This window comes from Myxocyprinus asiaticus, chromosome 28 (genome assembly GCF_019703515.2).
Source record: "Myxocyprinus asiaticus isolate MX2 ecotype Aquarium Trade chromosome 28, UBuf_Myxa_2, whole genome shotgun sequence".
NCBI lineage: Eukaryota > Metazoa > Chordata > Actinopteri > Cypriniformes > Catostomidae > Myxocyprinus > Myxocyprinus asiaticus.
The window spans coordinates 25,030,901-25,050,093 of NC_059371.1; the positions used below are offsets into that span (position 1 = coordinate 25,030,901).

Genomic DNA, 19,193 nt, shown 5'->3' on the forward strand with positions numbered 1-19,193 from the left:
AGTTCTTCAGCAAAGCACACATTCCCCAAATTTCAGTAAGGTTTGTCCCAGCAAAATGTTCAAACTCAGTCTGAAAGTAAAAAAGAGATGAGACATTTTATTTTTACCACCACTAAATTTTAATAAAAGGTAACCACAAGTGGTGCACAGAACACAAAATAATGCCTTAATACTGTTATTTTGCAGGGTACCAATCTCCCATTGAACCTGTACACAGTACAAAGCAAATCTAATGGAAGATCACTCGCTAAACATAAGCAATAACTCCAAGATAACTGTGAGTGAGGAAGCAGGGCCCCTTAAAACAGAGACCAACATGCACAGACATACTCCAGCAAAATGCTTTGGTGGGATGCTAAATTCATTTGTCAAATTAAACTGCAAATTAAACTATTCTTGACACTGTTGCCTGGCATTTGCTTTGAAGGCCTACCTAATACAATATGGGACATACAGTACAGTATTTATCAAAGTCACATATGAACCAGGCACTAGATAAGTAAATGATAATTGCAGTTTTTATATGCAGCCTAATTACACAGATCAGGAGGATACAATTCCCTTTAGAGTAGTTAGATGTTCCTTCAAAAAAGTATCACAATTTCATTTCAAGGACAATGTAATATTATCAGAATAAATCAATAAAGCAGAAATGTGTTTCATGATTGAAAGCTGAGTTTTGAATATTCCCACACTGATTATTCCTATATTCAACTGTTTTAGAAGAATTTGCTTTTTACAAGTTATAAACCAAATGGAAAAAAAATCAGTTGATACCTTTGATACACATGAAAAACTTGTTCTGATCTACCTCTTCAACAATAACAGCAGCAATTCTACAAATATAAATTCCACAGCAAATTTGACACCCTCTACCCTGCTTCTTGCCTCTTCAGTTTTTCTACATTCAGTACACCTATGTGTACTGTGTAATAACATTTGATGCTCCGATCATTTAAACACATGACAAGATGTGTAATGCCGAGGCAAAGAGCATTTCTCATCCATAGCGATGAAACAAAAGCAGCTATTCAGATAAGGTAGATTTAATCAGTTTTATGTTCATCACCTCAAATTAAAAATGGTAAAAAAATGTTTTCAGAGTTTCCAAATTGGTTTTCAAGAAGCAGCAGGGGATTCCAACAAGCTGCACAGACCTTCTTCAAACATGAAGAGTTAGCCTTTAGGACAAGGCCTTTAAGGCCATTACACTTTTACACTTTGCAGCTCCACAGAGCTGTTGGAAACAATATGTAGGAAACAGACCATAACAAGTAGTACACACATGCTGGAGGGAAGGAAGAGCAAAACACCATGGCAATTCCTAGGGAAATAAAGGAAAAAGCCATATTATATTTATTCAATTACAAAACACCTTCTTAAAATTGTCCATGCTTACTTGACATAGGCAAGGCAATATGATAGCCAAAGGTCTTCTAATGTTGTTGAAGCATATAAATTACTGTACTATAATTGTTCAGCTTAAGAACATGTGCATCAAAATGTTTAACAAATTCTGTACTTTTGGCACACTGGAGTCAATCTTTAAACCAATACTCTGAGTGGCTTTACCTCCAATGTAGACCACCTTCTTCCAGGCCTGAGACTCCAGTATTCTGTCATGTGGATAAAAGTTCTGGCTGACCATAAAAAGAATCATGGCCAGTGCTATAATTCTCAGTACTGCCATATTCCCTCCAGTCAGCAGAGAGACACAGGCTAGGATGGCAGAGGAGTAGATGCATGGGAGGCCACGGTACATGAAGGGGATTCCTAAAGAAAATAGCACATATATACTTTTAACTGAAGAAAACAGCCATTGTATTCAGTGTTTTATATTGTATATACAAGATATTTTATGTACAGGAACCATAAAGTAACCATACATTAACCAAAACCAAAATTGCTGCACATGCCAATGGCAAGTGAATTGAGAAAATAAATATGTATTCATAAATATTTCTTATTGACCATAAGACAATAGGAGTATTGTTGTTTTTCTTTGCATTTTGGTGTCAAACTGCGCAGGTCATAGTGTCACAAATGTGATGGCACATGGAGTTCATGGACTTCAGGCATCAACAAACTTGATACATTTTGTTAAAAAAGAATGGATTTTGATATCTGTTGTAAGAAGGCATATAAATCATGGCAGATGTCTTATGCTGATGTACCTAATAAACTTGGTTTCATTGTAGCCCTCAAAGCATGTTTGTGTGCTTCTATTTATTTCCTTGGTAAACTCTCAAGAGTACTGAATTGTAGGATGCAGTTGGGTTTGGCAACTGCAATGTTTTAGCTAAAGACTAGTGTGATACGTATTTATTGTAACCAACACTTGTAGAAGTTCCTCACCACTAGAGAAGAAGCAGAGGCGAACAAAGACCGACATCACGTAGGACATGCACAGGATATTATCCAGCAGACTGGGTGTCCTTAAGAGTAGGGATGTTGCGATTCCAAATGTTGTAAAATCAGCAAAATCATCCAACTTTGCACCTGCAGTACACAAGAAACAAACACCTTGTCAGAGATTAATACATAAATCAAATGTTAATGCAAGGCCTATTTAAAGCTATAAGCCTTTAACCCCTTAAACTCTGGTGCATTTTTGTGCTAGTGCAGATCAGCTGTGCAGATCTGAAATTTAGGTGACGCTCTAATGCATCTCAGCCTCCACAGATGTGCTTGTCCATGGACATTCAGTGTATTTTTCAGTTCATGCACCACCTCCATTGTTTCATTGAATATCTCGGCCTCAGAGTGGACTAAAAATTCAATCTAGGTGTCAGAAAGCTGAGATCCTCCCCTTTGCGATGATATATAACATTTTATCAGCAATAGTCGATATCATATTTTTCAGATGATTTGTTTAGCATGCTTTCCTGATGGATGCATATTTTGTTCTGGACATCTAAGATATAACATTGGATTATTCACCCAAGCAAGCTCACAGACAAGTAAAAAATAGGTCATTTTGTAGAAAACTGCCTGAGGTAAGAGCACATATAAAGTTTGTGGCTATTTGAATCAAATGTTCCTTGATATTTTGACATATAAGAGGTATTAAACAATAAAAACATACTGTAAATTTCAGAACACAAAACATAATCCCCAATGCAATAAATGCATTTATTGAAACCAAGCTGCCAAAATGCCTCCTTCTCTACATCTGTATATTATGTCACAAATGGTACTCATTAATTCATGACCACCTCTACAGCAACAACATCAACATCTACTTCACGTCATCGCACACTTGGCCCCACCCAATGGTGACTCAGTTCGTAAAGAGAGAGTGAGAGAACAGGTTATAGGCCTACTGCTCTGCCTCTTGTTGTTTTGTGCATAAAATGCTCAACAAACTGTTATTTCATCCATCTGTGCTTTTTTTAATTGTTGGTGTATGTAAACATGCACTAGATGGATGTCTTTGACTGTTTTGATGCGTTTCCAATGATGTGCACCTTAGTACAGGATGATACTGGAAACTGGATGGGTGCGTCTTCAGAGTGCTTTGGACTGTGTATGTGTGTAATGTGGATGTTTCATCGGCGTATTTCAGCATGGACTGCATGTTTTGTCAACTGATATCAGCGTGGATTGCTTGTGAACCAGTCATAAACGATTCCAGCTTTGCCAAAGAATTGTCATTAAAAGGATATGAGGCAGTTAAAACACTTGGACCTGATCAAAAACATAAGTAAACAGTTCCATTCATTAAAGTATAAAATGTCTTGACTGTTTGATAGTTTATAGTGCTGACACCTTGTTTACACCGGGCATGTTCGATGACATGACACAAAGCAACGACTTGAGGCTGTTTACACCATGCACATCGACATGAACTTTCTAAACCATTTATTTGTGTTGTTGGCAGTACTAGCACCAACGCAAAATGGAACGGGATATCTGTTTACTATTGGCGTGACGCACTGCAACTGCCGCTTCCATGGTAGACAGCATCATTGATTATAATGGGTTCTATTGCTTTTGACACGCGCCTCTCGCATCTGGTGTAAACAGGGTGTGAGCGTTAACAGTTGTGCTTGAGATGAACAGTTTAATATATTCGGATGCAATGTGTTAGATGTGCGTTATATATAATCCCTGAAATGTAGTTTTATAATATTGTGTGGTTGTTCATTCTCTGCCAACTGAGCTTCAAATATGGCTGTATTTGAGGGGCTGCACAATGTTAGCCAATCAGAACAGTGGGTGTTTACATGAGCTGAGGCCAAAACCGAGCATTTAGACAGAAGGCCAGAAACAGGATAGAAAATTAACATACTGTATATTACTAAATTATGACTGTTTTGGTGGGGGAAAAAAACTTCACTAACATTTTCAATGGACCTCAGGGAAGATAATAAAAAAAAAGAGCACTTCATGACCCCTTTATGTGATGTGAAATACTTTTATATTCATATTAATATTTCTACTGATATACCCCTAGGTGGCGCTTATTTACGACATGTTTTATATAACATAAATGGAAAAGTGATGGTGTTCTGTGGAGAGTTCAGATTTTAAGCTTTCAAATGATTCCACATATGCCTGACTTATGTATCCGGAGACTTTTATGTTTTCAGTGTAAGCTTATGTCAAGTTTAAGGGGTTAATTGAATCTGAAAAGTGATAAATCTTCATGTCAGTCCAAAATAGCTCATCATCATCATATATAAACAGTGTTTCTTTATCCCTAGTGCATGTTTTCATCAGGTTGTGAACGTTGGCTGATTCAGATATAGGACTAAACAAGCAGACTGGAATTCCAATCCCATGGTCAAAAAATTTGAGCAATGTGAAATATGCAGGGGGTCCAAAGCATCAGGATAAAACAGACAATCAGAACATGATCCCCATGAATTAGCCTGCTTCATCACAATGTGACAAAACAGGGAGGGGACTGAAGGCAAAATAACACCTAGCATTGAGGTCATGCAGAACGACAGAGCGGGAACACAAAGCAGCTCAAGAGTGACTTGTGACTTGGCATTGTTCGAGCATTGCTGAGCTATTTCAGGCAGCTGGGTCAACGTGACCATCTGCACATAATCAACTGGTTTCCCGCTCAAGAGATTTAGCAAGGTTTTCTGTAGTTATTGGTTTGGAAGAGTTGCTTGTTCAATGTTCTACAGAAACTCAGTAACTGTTTAAATTAATACACCTACAGTGGGGTCCAAAGAATGTTCCAAGGCTGGCAAAGACCTATCACCTCCATCATGGCTGGGCAATAAGACTTCTGGTCTCGGCTAACGTGAAGGCACCCCGACGTCAGACGGAGCGACGAGCCAGTCGGTGGGATTTGTATCTCATGCAAGCAACTCAAGATTTGATTTGGGGTCCAACAGTCTGAGGCTACATGTAAAAATGCCTCTGTTTTGCAATTTTCTGATTTAACACAAAATATTTAATTATTAATTATATTATCTGCAAAACCAATTTGTATTGAATTTCTTAATATTTGTTATCGTATGTCCCAATTTTGTTTTAATGACAACATACACTCAAACCGGCATGGACTCTAAATGTTGCAAAACACCATGATCCACATGATCTATGCTATACCAGTATATTGAGAATGTTCCAAAAAGCATCTTGTGTGCTTCAATAGAAGCAAGGAAATATGCCGTTATGTGGAAAGGAGTAAACATTGTCAATGTCACAAATTTGAGAAGGAGTCATGTGACGCCATGCGAGGATTAGACGTGTGAATGGTGAACTCTGTGCACTTTGCTAGTTTTAACTATTTTAATGACATAAACCGGTGAGATTCGATACACTCTGTTCCATAATTGTTCTAGGAGGACAATATGTCAAAGAATTCAAAATCCTCAGGCTCTGGAGACATTAAAAGACACTTACGTGCTCAAAATGACACCCCCGAGCAGGCCGCAGGCCTAGGAGTCGACTTAGTCGGGGAAGTGCGGCAAGAGATGCTGAACATGTCGGCAATGCTGACAAAGGTCTTGCTGACTTAGAGGATCTTGCTGTGATACGTCGATCAATCACTGCCATGGAGGCGAAGTTCACGGAGATGGTTACAAGAGTGGGGGATATTGAGAAACATCAGAGAGGGAATTATCTGGTAATCCACTAGCGACCAAGTTGGATTTGGAGCATGTCTGGGAGAAGTTGGAGGACATGGAGAAATGTAGCCGGCGGAATAACGTCCATAATGTTGGAATTCCTGAGGGTGAAGAGGGACAGGATATGGAAATTCCTGGATGGGCTCCTTTCGAATCTGCTCGAAATAGCAGGCCATAAGCTGGAAATTGAGCGAACTCACAGGGTTCCTGCTCGGCGATCCATGGAGGGAGGCAGGCCCCGATCAATTCTGGCCAAATTTCTGAGATCATCCATAAAGATCTTGTGTTACATGAGGCGAGGAGTAAAGGAAAGCTTTCTTGGAAAAACCACAGCATTTTCTTGTTCCCAGACTTTGCGAATTCGACAAGAGAGAAATGTGATCGATTCAAGGAATGCAAGAAACTTTTACATCAACGAAAGGTCGATTTTGCACTGATATTCCCGGCCAAATTGAGAATAGATGCTAAGGATGTCCATAAAACATTCACATGCTCACAGCAAGCGATGTCCTTCATAAAGTCAATGAAGTAAGCCATCTTGTGGTACTCACGTTGCAGCCGAGTGGACCGGCTCACTGAACATTCACTTGACTGTTTGAGGAAACTGAACTTTTTTTGTGCTGGTTCCGCCTAGTGGCTGGAGTTTATTTGTAGAGTAACACACCTTCAGGACAGTTTTATGGATGAATCTACATGCTCTTTGTACTTATTCCTCCTATTGGTTGGAGTTTGTTTTGTGGAGTATTTCTTGCAAAGACATTGGAGTGATTAAGTCATTTGTTTGCACTCATGTTGCAGCCGAGTGGACTGGCTCACTGAACATTTGTTTGACTGTTTGATGAATCTGCGCACTTTTTTTGTGCTGGTTTCGCCTAGCGGCTGGAGTTTATTTTTTAGGGTAACACACCTTCAGGACAGTTTTATGGATGAATCTACACGTTCTTTGTGTTTATTCCACCTATTGGCTGGAGTTTGTTTTATAGATTATCTTTTGCCATGTAATTCTGTCTCACAAAATATGTATAGAAACACCGGACTTGAGTAATCCAATGGCAAAGTAATCACAGGGGTTCTTGTAGGCGTACATGGACTGTTTGAGTTTGGAGGGATGGACGCTAGTTGGTGCTGTCATGCGTGGGGTTAATGCACACGTTTTTCTTTTTTCTGTTTGTTTGGTTCTGGGGGATGTTCGGATTTTGATGGCTGCACTAATGTTGGAATGTGCTCATTATAATCTTGTTTTTGACACACAATCTATTTTTTCCTATATGTCAAAATGTCAAATGTTAATATGAGTGGATTGTCTCTCTCCACGTGGAATGTGAATGGGTTGGGGCACCCCATTATTGTTCTGTCTTGCCCTGGAACCATTAGCAGCTGCGATAAGAAAGGAGGATGATTTTCCAGGGGCGATGGCGGGAGGTGTGGCGCATAAGATTTTGCTTTATGCAGATGATATTTTATTATTTGTCTCCGACCCTACTAGATCTATGCCTTGCCTCCACTAAATTATTAATTCCTTTTCTAAGTTCTCAGGATAGTTGGTCTAAATCCAAAACTTTGGCTCTGACAGCGTACTGCCCGGTAACAGCTTTTCAGCCGGGCAACTTCCAGTGGCCCAAACAGGGCATTAAATATTTGGGTATTTTATTCCCAGCAAATTTGTGTGATTTAGTTAGAGTTAATTTTGACTCTTTAAAAAAAGGTTTGAGCAATGTGGGCAGGTGGGCTTCATTACATTTATCTATGACTGGGAAGGTTAATGTTATTAAAATGAATTGTATTCCGCCCCTCTTATTTCAAGCAATTTGATAGCATAGCGAAGTCCTTCATTTGGAATGGAAACGTCCCAGATTACATTTCAGTAAATTGCATAGGCCGATTGACAAATGTGGACTAGGCCTACTCAAGATTTTGTTTTATTATTATGCATTCGGTCTCAGACATTTGGCTCATTGGTCGCTTCCACCTGAGAAAGCCCCTCCCTGGTTTTGTATTGAACAGGAAGTTCTTGCCCCTATTTCACCATTGCAAAACCTTTCTATCAAACTAACCGGAGAAGTTAAGTTACACCCCGTTATCTCGCATTTGCACGCGGTATGGACAAAAGTGTCCAGAGTATTTAATTCGGATATTTATTTAAATGTTGCTTCGAGCATATGGCTGAACCCAAAATTATGTATTAATAAGTCCCCTTTCTCCTGGACAGAGTGGATTGTGAGAGGTTAATACGCTTGGTGACCTAAATGAGAGTGGAGTGTTGAGATCCTTTGAAAATATGGTTCAACATTTTGGGATTCCCAGGTCTCAATTTTTTAGGTATTTACAGCTGCGCCACCTGTTCTGTACTATTTTTGGGAGTAGCATATACTCCCCTAAAGTGGCAGATACTCTGGGAGTGGTGATTACTGCTTATGGAAAATGTCATGAGGCATCAGTGTATTACTCCCTGCTAATTCAGAGTCTAGGGGACGGAGCTTCAACTTCTCTCAAGAGATTATGGGAGAAAGATTTAAGCTTGATATTGGAGGAGGGAGTGTGGACTAGGATTCTAAAAAACATCAAGTCTACATCTAGTGATACAAGAGTGCGCCTTATGCATTTTAAGATTTTACATCCATTCTATTGGACCCCCTCTAGATTGTAAAGACACACCCACCTGTGGGGGGAAGGGTTTTAGTTTCACATAATTTGATTCCACATTTTCTGTTGTCTGTTTGGCTTGTTGTATGGATATAAAATTGTTACAAATTTTACAAATTTATGGATACAATTTTTTTTTTAATAACAAAAAATGTCACAAATTTGATTATTTGTTTAGTTATCTTGAAATGCAGAATCTTCCATATTTCTTATTCATTATATGTCCAAATGTTTCTATACATTTTTCAAAATCTAAAACTTTATGTTTATTTTGTGGTTTAAAATAGATTTTGAGTCCCTGATTTTCAATGTAGTCTTAAATTTTGGACCCCATTGAGTTTATCTTTGATAGCTGTTGCACTTACTAATTCAATTTAGAGAAAGTTAGGCATTGCAGTGACAATTTAAAAATGGAAAAAGGATACACGCAAACAACTTAAGTATTAAATAAATCTTTTTGAAAGTGCTTAAAATTCAACATTTAGAGTGAAGAATTTACATTAGAATGTCCTTACTGATTTTTGCCTAGATACAGTGGTTCCCAACCCTGTTCCTGGAGGCCCCCAACACTACATATTTTACACACCTGATTCAACTCATCACTTCATTAGTGGAGACTCCAAGACCTGAATTGGGTGTGTCAGAAAAGGGAGATATACAAAATGTGCAGTGTTGTGGGGCCTCCAGGAATAGGGTTGGGAACCACTGGCCTAGAAGGGGATTGTCATTGAATGCAGTATAATGTATCTAATCAATGCATCAATCATTTCTGATGTCAAGACTCACCCTTGGCCTTAATCATGAAGACATTCAACCCTACTCACCCAGTGCAGAGCATGCATTCAGTTGCCTAGCAACTGCTCCGTCTGCCAAATCCAACAAGTAACCGATCAAAACCAGCCAGCATGCGGCATGGTGATGGCTGTGAATAACAATGGTGGCAGGATCATAAAGTTAGGAGTTAAAATAAAGCACTAAGCTAAACAACAAAAAACAAACTAAACTAAATTTGACCAAACTATTTTCGTTGTTGTCCCTAAGATGAAGCAACTTTTATCTTTCCAAAACAAATGTATACAGAGTTTATATTCTGTCACCTAAAGTCAAAAAGAAGATTTTTCTCATGAAAATCTGAATTGAAAAGTTGAATTGATTATGACTTAAAAACACGATTGAAAACATGAGTGCATACCCGCTGAGACTGCAGAGGATTGAGGCCATGCCCATGACCATGTTCGCAACAGAAAGGGCATTGGCAGCATTTTTACGGGCAAACTCCTTCAGATGCAACCAATTAGCGTGTTCGGTTAGGAGCAGTTTGTTAGCGTCCTGGAAAAATGCTGTGACCAAAAAGAAAAATCAGCAATTACACAACAGTTTTGCCAGTAGCAGTGCATGGTTTGGGGAATTCTCAATTATGTGAAAATATCCTAAGGGAGTGTGAAGTGAGTGAAAGAATTCCAGGAAATCACTAGCAGCTACATTAGAAAGTAAGTATAATACTAGTTACACTTTATTTAAATTTCCTATTCATTTTTCTAAAGTACAAGTTCTTCCTTAGCCAAAACAAGCGATTTTTTTTTTTAAATGATTTTTTTATTCTCTCTACATAAATTTAATAAATAAATGACCCCAAATAATTCTCTCACTTACTTGCACACAGTTTTAATGACATGTTCATTGAAAAAAATTATAATAGCCCAATCGCCCTATTAAACCCATATTCTATTTTGAATGCCCAAACACAAAAATACAAACAAGCACAACAGTATGTGAAACAAAATCAAAATTTGATGCCATTAAAAGCAAGAGTAGATTAGAGTCATTTTTTTTCGCATAGTGAACACCCCCCCCCACCACATCTAATTCCCCTGAAAGTTAACTCTAAAAATACCCCCAAGAAGGCACCTCAAAAGCTCTATGCGAACATTAGATATGCCTGCAAAACAAAAATAATTTTACAAACTATAAAGTACTTCGTTTCATAAACACACATGCACACACACATTGTACAGTGAAAATATACAGTCAATTATTTATTTTTTCCCAATAATAAATAGCTAAGTAAAACATAAAATTTAATTTAGAAAGACTAGTGTTGAACAATATGTGTAAGGGTGATCAAAAATGGCTTAATTAGACAGTAAGCATTATATTTGAAAGGTAACTGGGATGTATTATAGACTATTAAAAAAAGACATGGTGGGGTAAAAAGGAATACACTTACCAACAGAATGAAATACTCTCCCAGTTATTTAATATTATCAAAACAACTAAATATGATTGCAAATGACTGTTCATCTGAATGTAATGCCATCAATGCGCTAAAACCACAAGGCAATATTAACACAATAATTAAAATGACATGGTTTAATACTGTAATAGACAGAGGTCTTGGGAGAAAACATCACTGGGGTTAAGGGTTATTATTCATTTAAATATCAAATGTAACAACAATCTACAATCACTAGTCCTCTAGTCTGACAAGCTAGTGACCTGGAAAAAAGGCTCTGTTCACACTGCAGACAATTCCGATTTGTTTTTCAAATCTAATCTTTAGGACAAATTGTCCACACTGTTATTTGTAAGCAAGCAGATCTGTGCATATCTACATTGGTTATAATAGTAATGATACAGAAATCAACATTTTGCCAAGTTACTTTTTTTCTCCAACAAGATGCACCAAACTGGAAGTATGGAGAAAGCAGCAAATTTGTCCTCTGTTTATGTACATCATGGTGTTTAGCCGACATCTCCAGAAATGGATTTTAAACCACCTAGGAATGTACTGTATTTGTAGCAATTTCATTCCATCTTGCTTTCTATAAATAATGTGGACTAAATAAAAATACTGTAATCAGATCTGCTAAAAAATCGGACATAAGCTGCCAGTGTGAACAAAGATTCAGCGATACCCGGAAAACCCCAAAGACAATTAAACCATCAATACCTCTCACAGCGAGAATCAGTCATTTGTATTGCTTAATTACTGTGCTCAAAGTATCTATTTCATCTAGAGGGCAATTTGAGTATGTTACACTTACGAAAGATGGTGAAATAAGAAAATTCAGATGGTGCTACATATTTAAAGAATATCTTATGTATATATTAACCAGGTAAAGGATCTAGAAAGTCTTCTTTAAATTCTAGTGCTTTTCTTTAAGTGTGCCCAAGACTGTTTTTCTACTGAAACGCTGCAGTGATTTTCAATGAAGTCCCACAAAGCGGTCTTTGTCCTGGAGCAAATCAGTGGGCATAAAATCTACAAGAACATCTCAAGTGGATAGAATTGTGCTTTGTTAGAGAAATTCACAAAGTATCATTTATGTAACATAACATTCATAATGAAATAAGCTATCAAAAACTCTCCATTGGGATTTTAGTGGAGAATTAAATCCCCCACTTACATATATTATATTGGTTTTAGATATTATAAAACATAATTTGTATGCATGACAGACCCGCCATTTTACTGGTCAAGATGCATTATGAAATTAAGTATACTTTCATTTCTGGTCATGTGCTGCTTTTCTATAAGGTGAGGGGAGCATGCAAGGAGACATGCACAATATTTGTCATTTAAGTATATGTTCATTAGCTGTAAATATTTTAGGTTCATTGGTACAATACTATCTTGCCTAGCATTTGCAAAGACATCAAAAAAGTTTAAGGCAGGGTTCCTACTATTGCGTTTTGTAACCTGAACTTGCTGTGATTCCAAAGCCAGTCGATTTCAAGCGACTCTTCATCTGAAAGAAAACAGTCAATGAGATACAGCACATGCCAATACACAGAATTTACCACAAAGCTAAGTTAACGTTTGTACTTTGATTCAGAGGCAATTAGACCATAATGTTATTGACCTACCATCTTTACATGTCTTCTATAAAGACTGTAAGAGTTATCAAAACATTGCATAATTTGATTACAAAACAATATACGATAGTAGGTCCAGTAGCAAGTAGCTTAATAATACGATAGCAAGTATTTTAATATTAATTGAATTACATTGGTGCTTAAACAAAAATCAAACAAAATTAAAACATTCCCAGCATACAAAAAATTGTCTCACATGATCGCAAAATTTTACTTTTGATGCAATTTAACAAGTACTATTAGGGCTGACAATATTATGAAATTTGGCTGATGATTAATTGTCAAAAAATAATTGTGATAATGATGATTATCTGTCTGTTTTAGGGCTCTCGTGATTATGATGATTAATTGTCATTAGGGCTGCCAAATTAACATGTAGTACTGTATATGTTTGCTAATACATAGTGAAATAAAAAAAAGAGAGGACTTGTGTGTTTCTGGTGTATAACATATTTGGCTTTACATAAAAGCCTCACGGTATGTTTACTGTATAATTATTATTGCTGATGCTTGAATTTAATTGGCTTTATTGCAGGAGCTCCAGTACATGAGGACAATAAAACATGACATGTTGGCCTTTAACCTGTACCAATCAGGACCAAAGAATGTTCCAGTCCCAAATACACAACATCAGACTTCTCTCTGCATTTATATAGATGGGTGTCTACTAGCATATGTTCACTTGAATTAGGTGAATGCAAATATTACTCAGTGTTGTGAAAAGCTGAATATTGCAAGAGTAAATAACTTACCTTATTTAACCTATTCAGACCCTGCGTCTATTCCAATGGACATCACTTTTCTCCAGTGTTTTTTAAACATTTTTGTCATTTGGTGACACCCAAACGACAAAGAATTATTAGATTAGATGCTGCTAATTCAAACTGTGAGTTTCATATCACAAATTGTTACTTTTTGCACAGAAAATCTTCCTTTAAAATGAAGCATGGTGCCATGAGACACAAGACAAAAAAAAAAAAAAAAGCATAATTCAATCGATTATATTTATATCTTAAAACTACATAAATAATACTTTGACAGTTTTAAAGAAAAGTTGAGATGTGACATTAGTAAGACAAGTCATAATATCATTTTAAACAGTTACATTATTACACAGGATTTTTTATTATTATTATTTGATGTCCATTGTGATGGACAGTGGGTCTCAATGTAAGGAAAAGAGTATACTACTGCAAAACTGATAGATGTCATTTCAGGAATAATTCTACAAATTTCTTCACCAAAACTGAGTCAGATTATCTTCAGAGCATGCCTGACAAGTGATCAAATTGGTATCATGAATTCAAAACCTGTAACAGCAGCAGCAGTAGGTTATGCCTTTGTATGCTCTTGGAAACAGGATTTTTTTGTAAACATAAAAGTCTGAGCTGCACACTGAAGGGTTGAAGGTTCGAAGCTCACAGAGGACAACCCAAGAGGCATCACCACTGAACCCTTAAAGCAGGAAAATAACGCAAGGAAACTATAGGGGATTGTACATGAAGAAAGAGTTATGTATACCTATAAACTTGGCCCCATAATCACTGCCAGACTGACTTTTACAGTGAAATTGGAAACAGTAGGTTGACTTTTCTTTAGCTAAAATCGGTCTGTTCTTACCGAAATTCGAAACACTGCCCCCAGTGGCCAAAGCGGTAAGTGTTGTTAGGCGTATGGCCACATGTGAACTCCATTTTCCTGGTGAAATGTCCACGGAGGGGTGCCAAAAGAGAGTTGTTTTCAGCTGTATAGAATGTAATACAGTGAAGAGGAATGCATTGTTTATAAACTGAACCCCCCCCCCCCAACCCAAACCCTAAATCTAAACAACCATCAATGGAGTAAAATTGTAATGTAAGGGGGAAAAATGCAACCTCTGAATCATGCTAGTCACTGATTATGCGAATGCAATTACTTCCTGGTTTCGATGCGGGCTACAAACCCGGGGCTCCCACGGTGCTGATGCAACACACTTCTGGCCGCACCACAAGAGAAGGTGAACACGCTGGAGCCGATGCAAAAATATCTGATGGGAGATGACGCTTGTCAGTGAGTCGGAAGAATGTCGATCCTAGGGTACTGGAACTTTCGGAAACAGCATGCCAACTTCCCGTGTGATCATGTTGTCACTGCACGCAGCATTATTTATTATTTGCTTCTTTGTTTGCTATGAAAGTTTTAAATGATCTTACACTGTTTCACTTGTTACAGTTATTATATTTTAGCTTTATCTACTTCCAACAATGGAATTCATGATCAATCCCTCAAATTCCAGCGTAGTCTATAAATATTTTAGAAAAACATTTGATTTCTTAAAAACAACCAGAATCCACAATGGCTTATAATTAACTTATATTTATTTCGTTTTCTTGAAATCATTTATAACAAATCCATAAGCATAATTATCTGGATGTTGCTACCATTCAGAAATGGACATCAGAAATACTGTAACTATTAAAACAGTACCACAAACTGAATTTTTGAATTGATTATCATTTATGACTGCATTTAGAGTAGAAATAAAACATGGTCATATTTTATTGTCCCCGGAAGTTAATAGAGGTCTGAAAGGGTTAAGAAATGTTAATTGCATTGAAATTATAACAATTTCACAATGTATCACAATGGATGTACAATTGATTTCAATGTACTAAGTTTGTAGCTTTGATTAGATTAGTTAAATTTGCTATAATTTGTTTACTATTTTACATCAGGTATACCAGTGTAAAGACATACAAAACATGTTTCCAAAATTGGCTATTTACTTTTAAGATTCCTTATATTCTTTGTACAATATTCCTTTATATTTTTAAACACATACCTGTACTGTAAGTAACTAAATGTGTTTTCTTATTAAATATATTTTCTATGCTGACAAAGGCCTATTTATTTATTTAGTCAAGAAATTTAGGATAAAATGCAAAATGAAATAAAGAAACAAGAATCTAAGGTCAACCCGAGTTATCTGCAGGAAAAGTGGTATTTAACACTTGACTATATAAATGCAAAGCAATGATAAACATACTGGCCACGTTGCTGGTACGAAAATACATTTTCATCAATTGGTATTGAATCACCACGTTTAAACAACATACAACGATATCGTCGCCACGGCGAATATGGGACTCAAAAAGTTATGTGGGCACAACGTAATTAGGTACGTCACTGCGACGAGTATGATCCGGTCTGGTTACATCGTCACAGCTTAACTGTGTTAGCTGGGCAGAAGAATACTTAATAAATGCGACAGGCCTAAATAAAATCTAACAGAGTTTTTGGGTTAATAGTTTATGTTTCTACTGTTGAGTTTAATTTGCATTATTTTAATTATGTGTTATTGTAGAAATGTGTTTTTGTGTTTAAGCAGTAGGCTAATTATTGTAAGTAATTAAAAACTGTCCTTATTTTGGGATAGGCAAGGGATGTTATGTGAATTAAAGAAATGTTTAAATGTGGGGGCTCAGAAATACATTGAAATGATTCGCATTACAAGAATTAAAGAGTCAAAATGGCATATTTTGTGTAATATATATGAAATACAATTATGCATAAAATTATGCAAAATACTCCACTATTAGACTAACAAACTAGTCGATGAAATATGATGCTAGTTTTGTGGTAAAATACAGTATAATAGCTTTTTTTGTGTGTGCTTTCTCTGATATATTTTTATATTTAGACTAAGTATGATGCCATTTCACTAGTGAGTTCAGAATTAGTGTGTTGTATTCCTTGCGAGCCACCTTCAACTGTTTCAAGTATCAACAGAGGATATAAATACACATGGAGATCCCAGTTTACAGTCCCTTAGATCAGTGGTTCTCAACCAAGGGGCCGAGGCCCAATAGTGGGCCTCAGCAAACTTCCAAGGGGGCCACAAGGTGACTTAAAATTATTTGAGAAATTGTATTAGAATAATCTAACTCAATAACTAAAATGCTAAGAAGCACTAAAACATCATGCCTACAACATATAAACTGACAACACCTGAAACTTCTGGAATCATAAAATTAATGATTCATTATTTTAATCTTTTAACACTTCTAGTTTCCGGGATAGGCTTTGGAGTCAAAAAGGTTGAGAACCACTGCCTTAGATAACACACACTTTGTCCAAAGTATAACAGGACGAAGTGATGCAAGTCAGGTGAACTTTGGGAACACCTCCTTTTTGTTGTGGAAATGTAATCTTAACAATTGTAAAGCATTGTATTGTATGCTGCGACACATTGCATGAGGCAGTTTTGCTTCAGCAGAACTATATTTAAGATCAGGAACATCAAAAAGCATGGCAAGTACGCTCATTTCTGATAAATGACCCCAGGAATTCATTACCAAACATCTACTGGCATGTCTGGCCCCTCTATTTCACATAACAGAAGCCCAGATAGACAGGATTAATGTTTATCTGTGTTTCTGGAACACTGGCTAATACACTGGACACATAAACGCTCAAGTTGTGTAACTGCACCTCAGTGTAACCTGGTAACAGTTCAAAACAAGAGTTAATTTAACCACTAGCCTAAGCACCATGGAACATATTCCGCCATGGTTATGTGAAATACATAGCTGGGGCACATATTTTATAAATAATGGATTAAATGTACAAGCCAACCTCTTGGCAACTACTGTACTGTTTACTCTAAACAATTACAGTTCAAATGTTTGGTAATCAGTTTGCATGTAAATATGTTTAATCGACCTCTGCGTTTTTATTCGGGACAAATAAATACTCCAAATGGGCTTAATTCCAACTTGAGTCAAAGTGCAACCAAGCCTCTAAAAGCTGTAGTGCTGTCCTCAGCATATAAGGAAGTCCAAACTTGTTTTTTTACACCTTCACATCCCAACCCTTCATAATTGACCACAAGAACAATTAGTGCATATTGCGACAATCCTAAACGTTCATCTAACCATTATAATCTGCCATTTTCTCTGTTATGGGAAGCAGCAAAGATGTTGCTCTTATACTTATAATGTGATGTTAAATCTACGTACCAGATGTGGGAGTTAGGAGGATCATGGTGGTCTCCAAATTTCTCAAGAGTCAAACAATACTGCAACTAAACCAAAAAGAACATTGGCTTTAAAATAAGGTAAACTGAACAATTTAAAAACCATATTGTATTACAGTGGGTAATTTGTACAAATGTGTATCTAGATTAATGAATTATACTATAATCAGATTAGGCATCAGAGCGAAATCTTTTTATTATTATTATTATTATTATTAATCACATTAGAAGCGCTCCTGCTTGAATTCATCACGCTTCTCACAAAGATCCGTCCAGTAATAATACAGCGACACCTGAAGGAGGGAGCAGACTTTAGAGGATCCAATCAGGACCACACGTCTATTACATAAGCATAAGTGACTCATTCTGGCTGCATATGAACAAGACATGCGTTTCGACGAGGTAAAACGAAAAATCTGGTTATCTCTAAAGAAGTTATTCACATAGAAAACGTTTTTGCGTCCGTCAATAGTTTCCATATGTAAACATGCGTTAGACGGACGTATTTGACCGTTTCGCTGCGTCTCGCTGTTTATGATTATTAGCGTCTAACGCAGGAGCGCCACGTTTTTTAGACGCAGTGTCAAGTTCAAAAGAACTTCACCTGCGTCTCAACACACTGCGTTCTGCTCTATTTGTGGCGCTGCGTTGCCTTTTTAGCGCAAGAAGAACGCGTTTGGTGGTAATAATAATAATAATAACAATAATAATAATAATAATAATAATAATAATAATAAAACCGAATCATATTTAGACATTCTTTAGGCATGACTTTAAGCATGACCAGCAATCCTGCGATCTGCGCATCCTTATCCGAAGGATGACTTAGCAGCAGATCATTATTTCTAAGGGCATGAAACCACTGTCTGAATGTTTTCTGTGGTTTATTATACATGCAAATATGGATCTCTTTATATTTAGACGTTCCTAACCTGCCCCATATTCTGTCCCTCAAAACGTCCAATATGTTTCTGTTATGCCAATACAATTAGAATTTTATCAATTTAGGCTAGTCCTTCAATATAACAAGATTATTACGCTGTTATTATCAAAGAGAAAGTCCATCATATTTTAAAACTTACCTTCGATGTCAAGGAAAGAGTGATGCGACACAGAATGAACGCAGTTCTACAATTGACGGATTTGATCTGGACTTTACTTCGATGACAAAATATTAGTATAGTTTAATTCACATACAGCGGTTTCCCACTAAACAGAAATGACCTTAGACGAAGATGACATCTATATTATGGACTGCACCTGTTTGTCAAAAAACAATGCTTTGCCCATTTTCAGCGCGTCTCTTTTAAAGGGATAGCGGGATTCGCTGGAATATTCCACCGGAAATGACGCCGAAATAGTTCTAGTTCTTTCTCAAAGCGCATCAGTGGACAGAGACTGTAGCAACAGCAGTCTGCAGGTCTTATTCACAACACTGCAATTTTTCTTACTTAAGAAAGCGTCAGTAAGGTATTGCACAACAATGAAATCATATCATAGTGAAAAAAGGGCATAAGTCTAAAGAGAAACCGCAAGAATGTAATCAGGGGCATAGATTTCAAGGGGGA

General features: G+C 36.9%; 2 protein-coding genes across 12 annotated transcripts in view; one reads left to right on the forward strand and one right to left on the reverse strand.

Annotated features, from left to right (window-relative positions):
- The window catches only part of LOC127419036 (V-type proton ATPase subunit S1-like), a 691,126-nt gene that overhangs the window by 325,276 nt on the left and 346,657 nt on the right, over positions 1-19,193 (forward strand). The window lies entirely within an intron of this gene.
- On the reverse strand, positions 96-18,945 carry tmem269 (transmembrane protein 269). 11 transcript variants are annotated; one of them, XM_051660080.1, is made up of 9 exons: positions 18,708-18,945; positions 17,609-17,673; positions 14,527-14,637; positions 12,436-14,355; positions 9,928-10,075; positions 9,560-9,657; positions 2,356-2,499; positions 1,573-1,773; positions 96-1,324 (listed from the first exon to the last, which is right to left on the reverse strand). In XM_051660080.1, the coding sequence occupies exons 4-9, from the start codon at positions 12,515-12,517 to the stop codon at positions 1,215-1,217; spliced, it is 783 nt and encodes a 260-aa protein (XP_051516040.1). In that variant the 5' UTR covers positions 12,518-14,355; positions 14,527-14,637; positions 17,609-17,673; positions 18,708-18,945; the 3' UTR covers positions 96-1,214. The 11 variants fall into 11 exon arrangements, with proteins under 11 accessions (XP_051516040.1, XP_051516042.1, XP_051516039.1 ...); XM_051660082.1 differs by lacking the exon at positions 14,527-14,637 and having other exon boundaries at positions 12,436-12,484; XM_051660079.1 differs by having other exon boundaries at positions 12,436-14,637.

What these genes read in the sequence shown, in the direction of transcription:
- tmem269 (XM_051660080.1), bottom strand. Translation starts at nt 12,517, where the DNA reads ATGTGCTGTATCTCATTGACTGTTTTCTTTCAGATGAAGAGTCGCTTG. An exon ending in CCTCTGCTTCTTCTCTAGTG is followed by an intron (nt 1,774 to 2,355) that starts GTGAGGAACTTC and finishes TATTTTCTTTAG; the next exon opens with GAATCCCCTTCATGTACCGT. An exon ending in GAAGGTGGTCTACATTGGAG is followed by an intron (nt 1,325 to 1,572) that starts GTAAAGCCACTC and finishes TTATTTCCCTAG; the next exon opens with GAATTGCCATGGTGTTTTGC.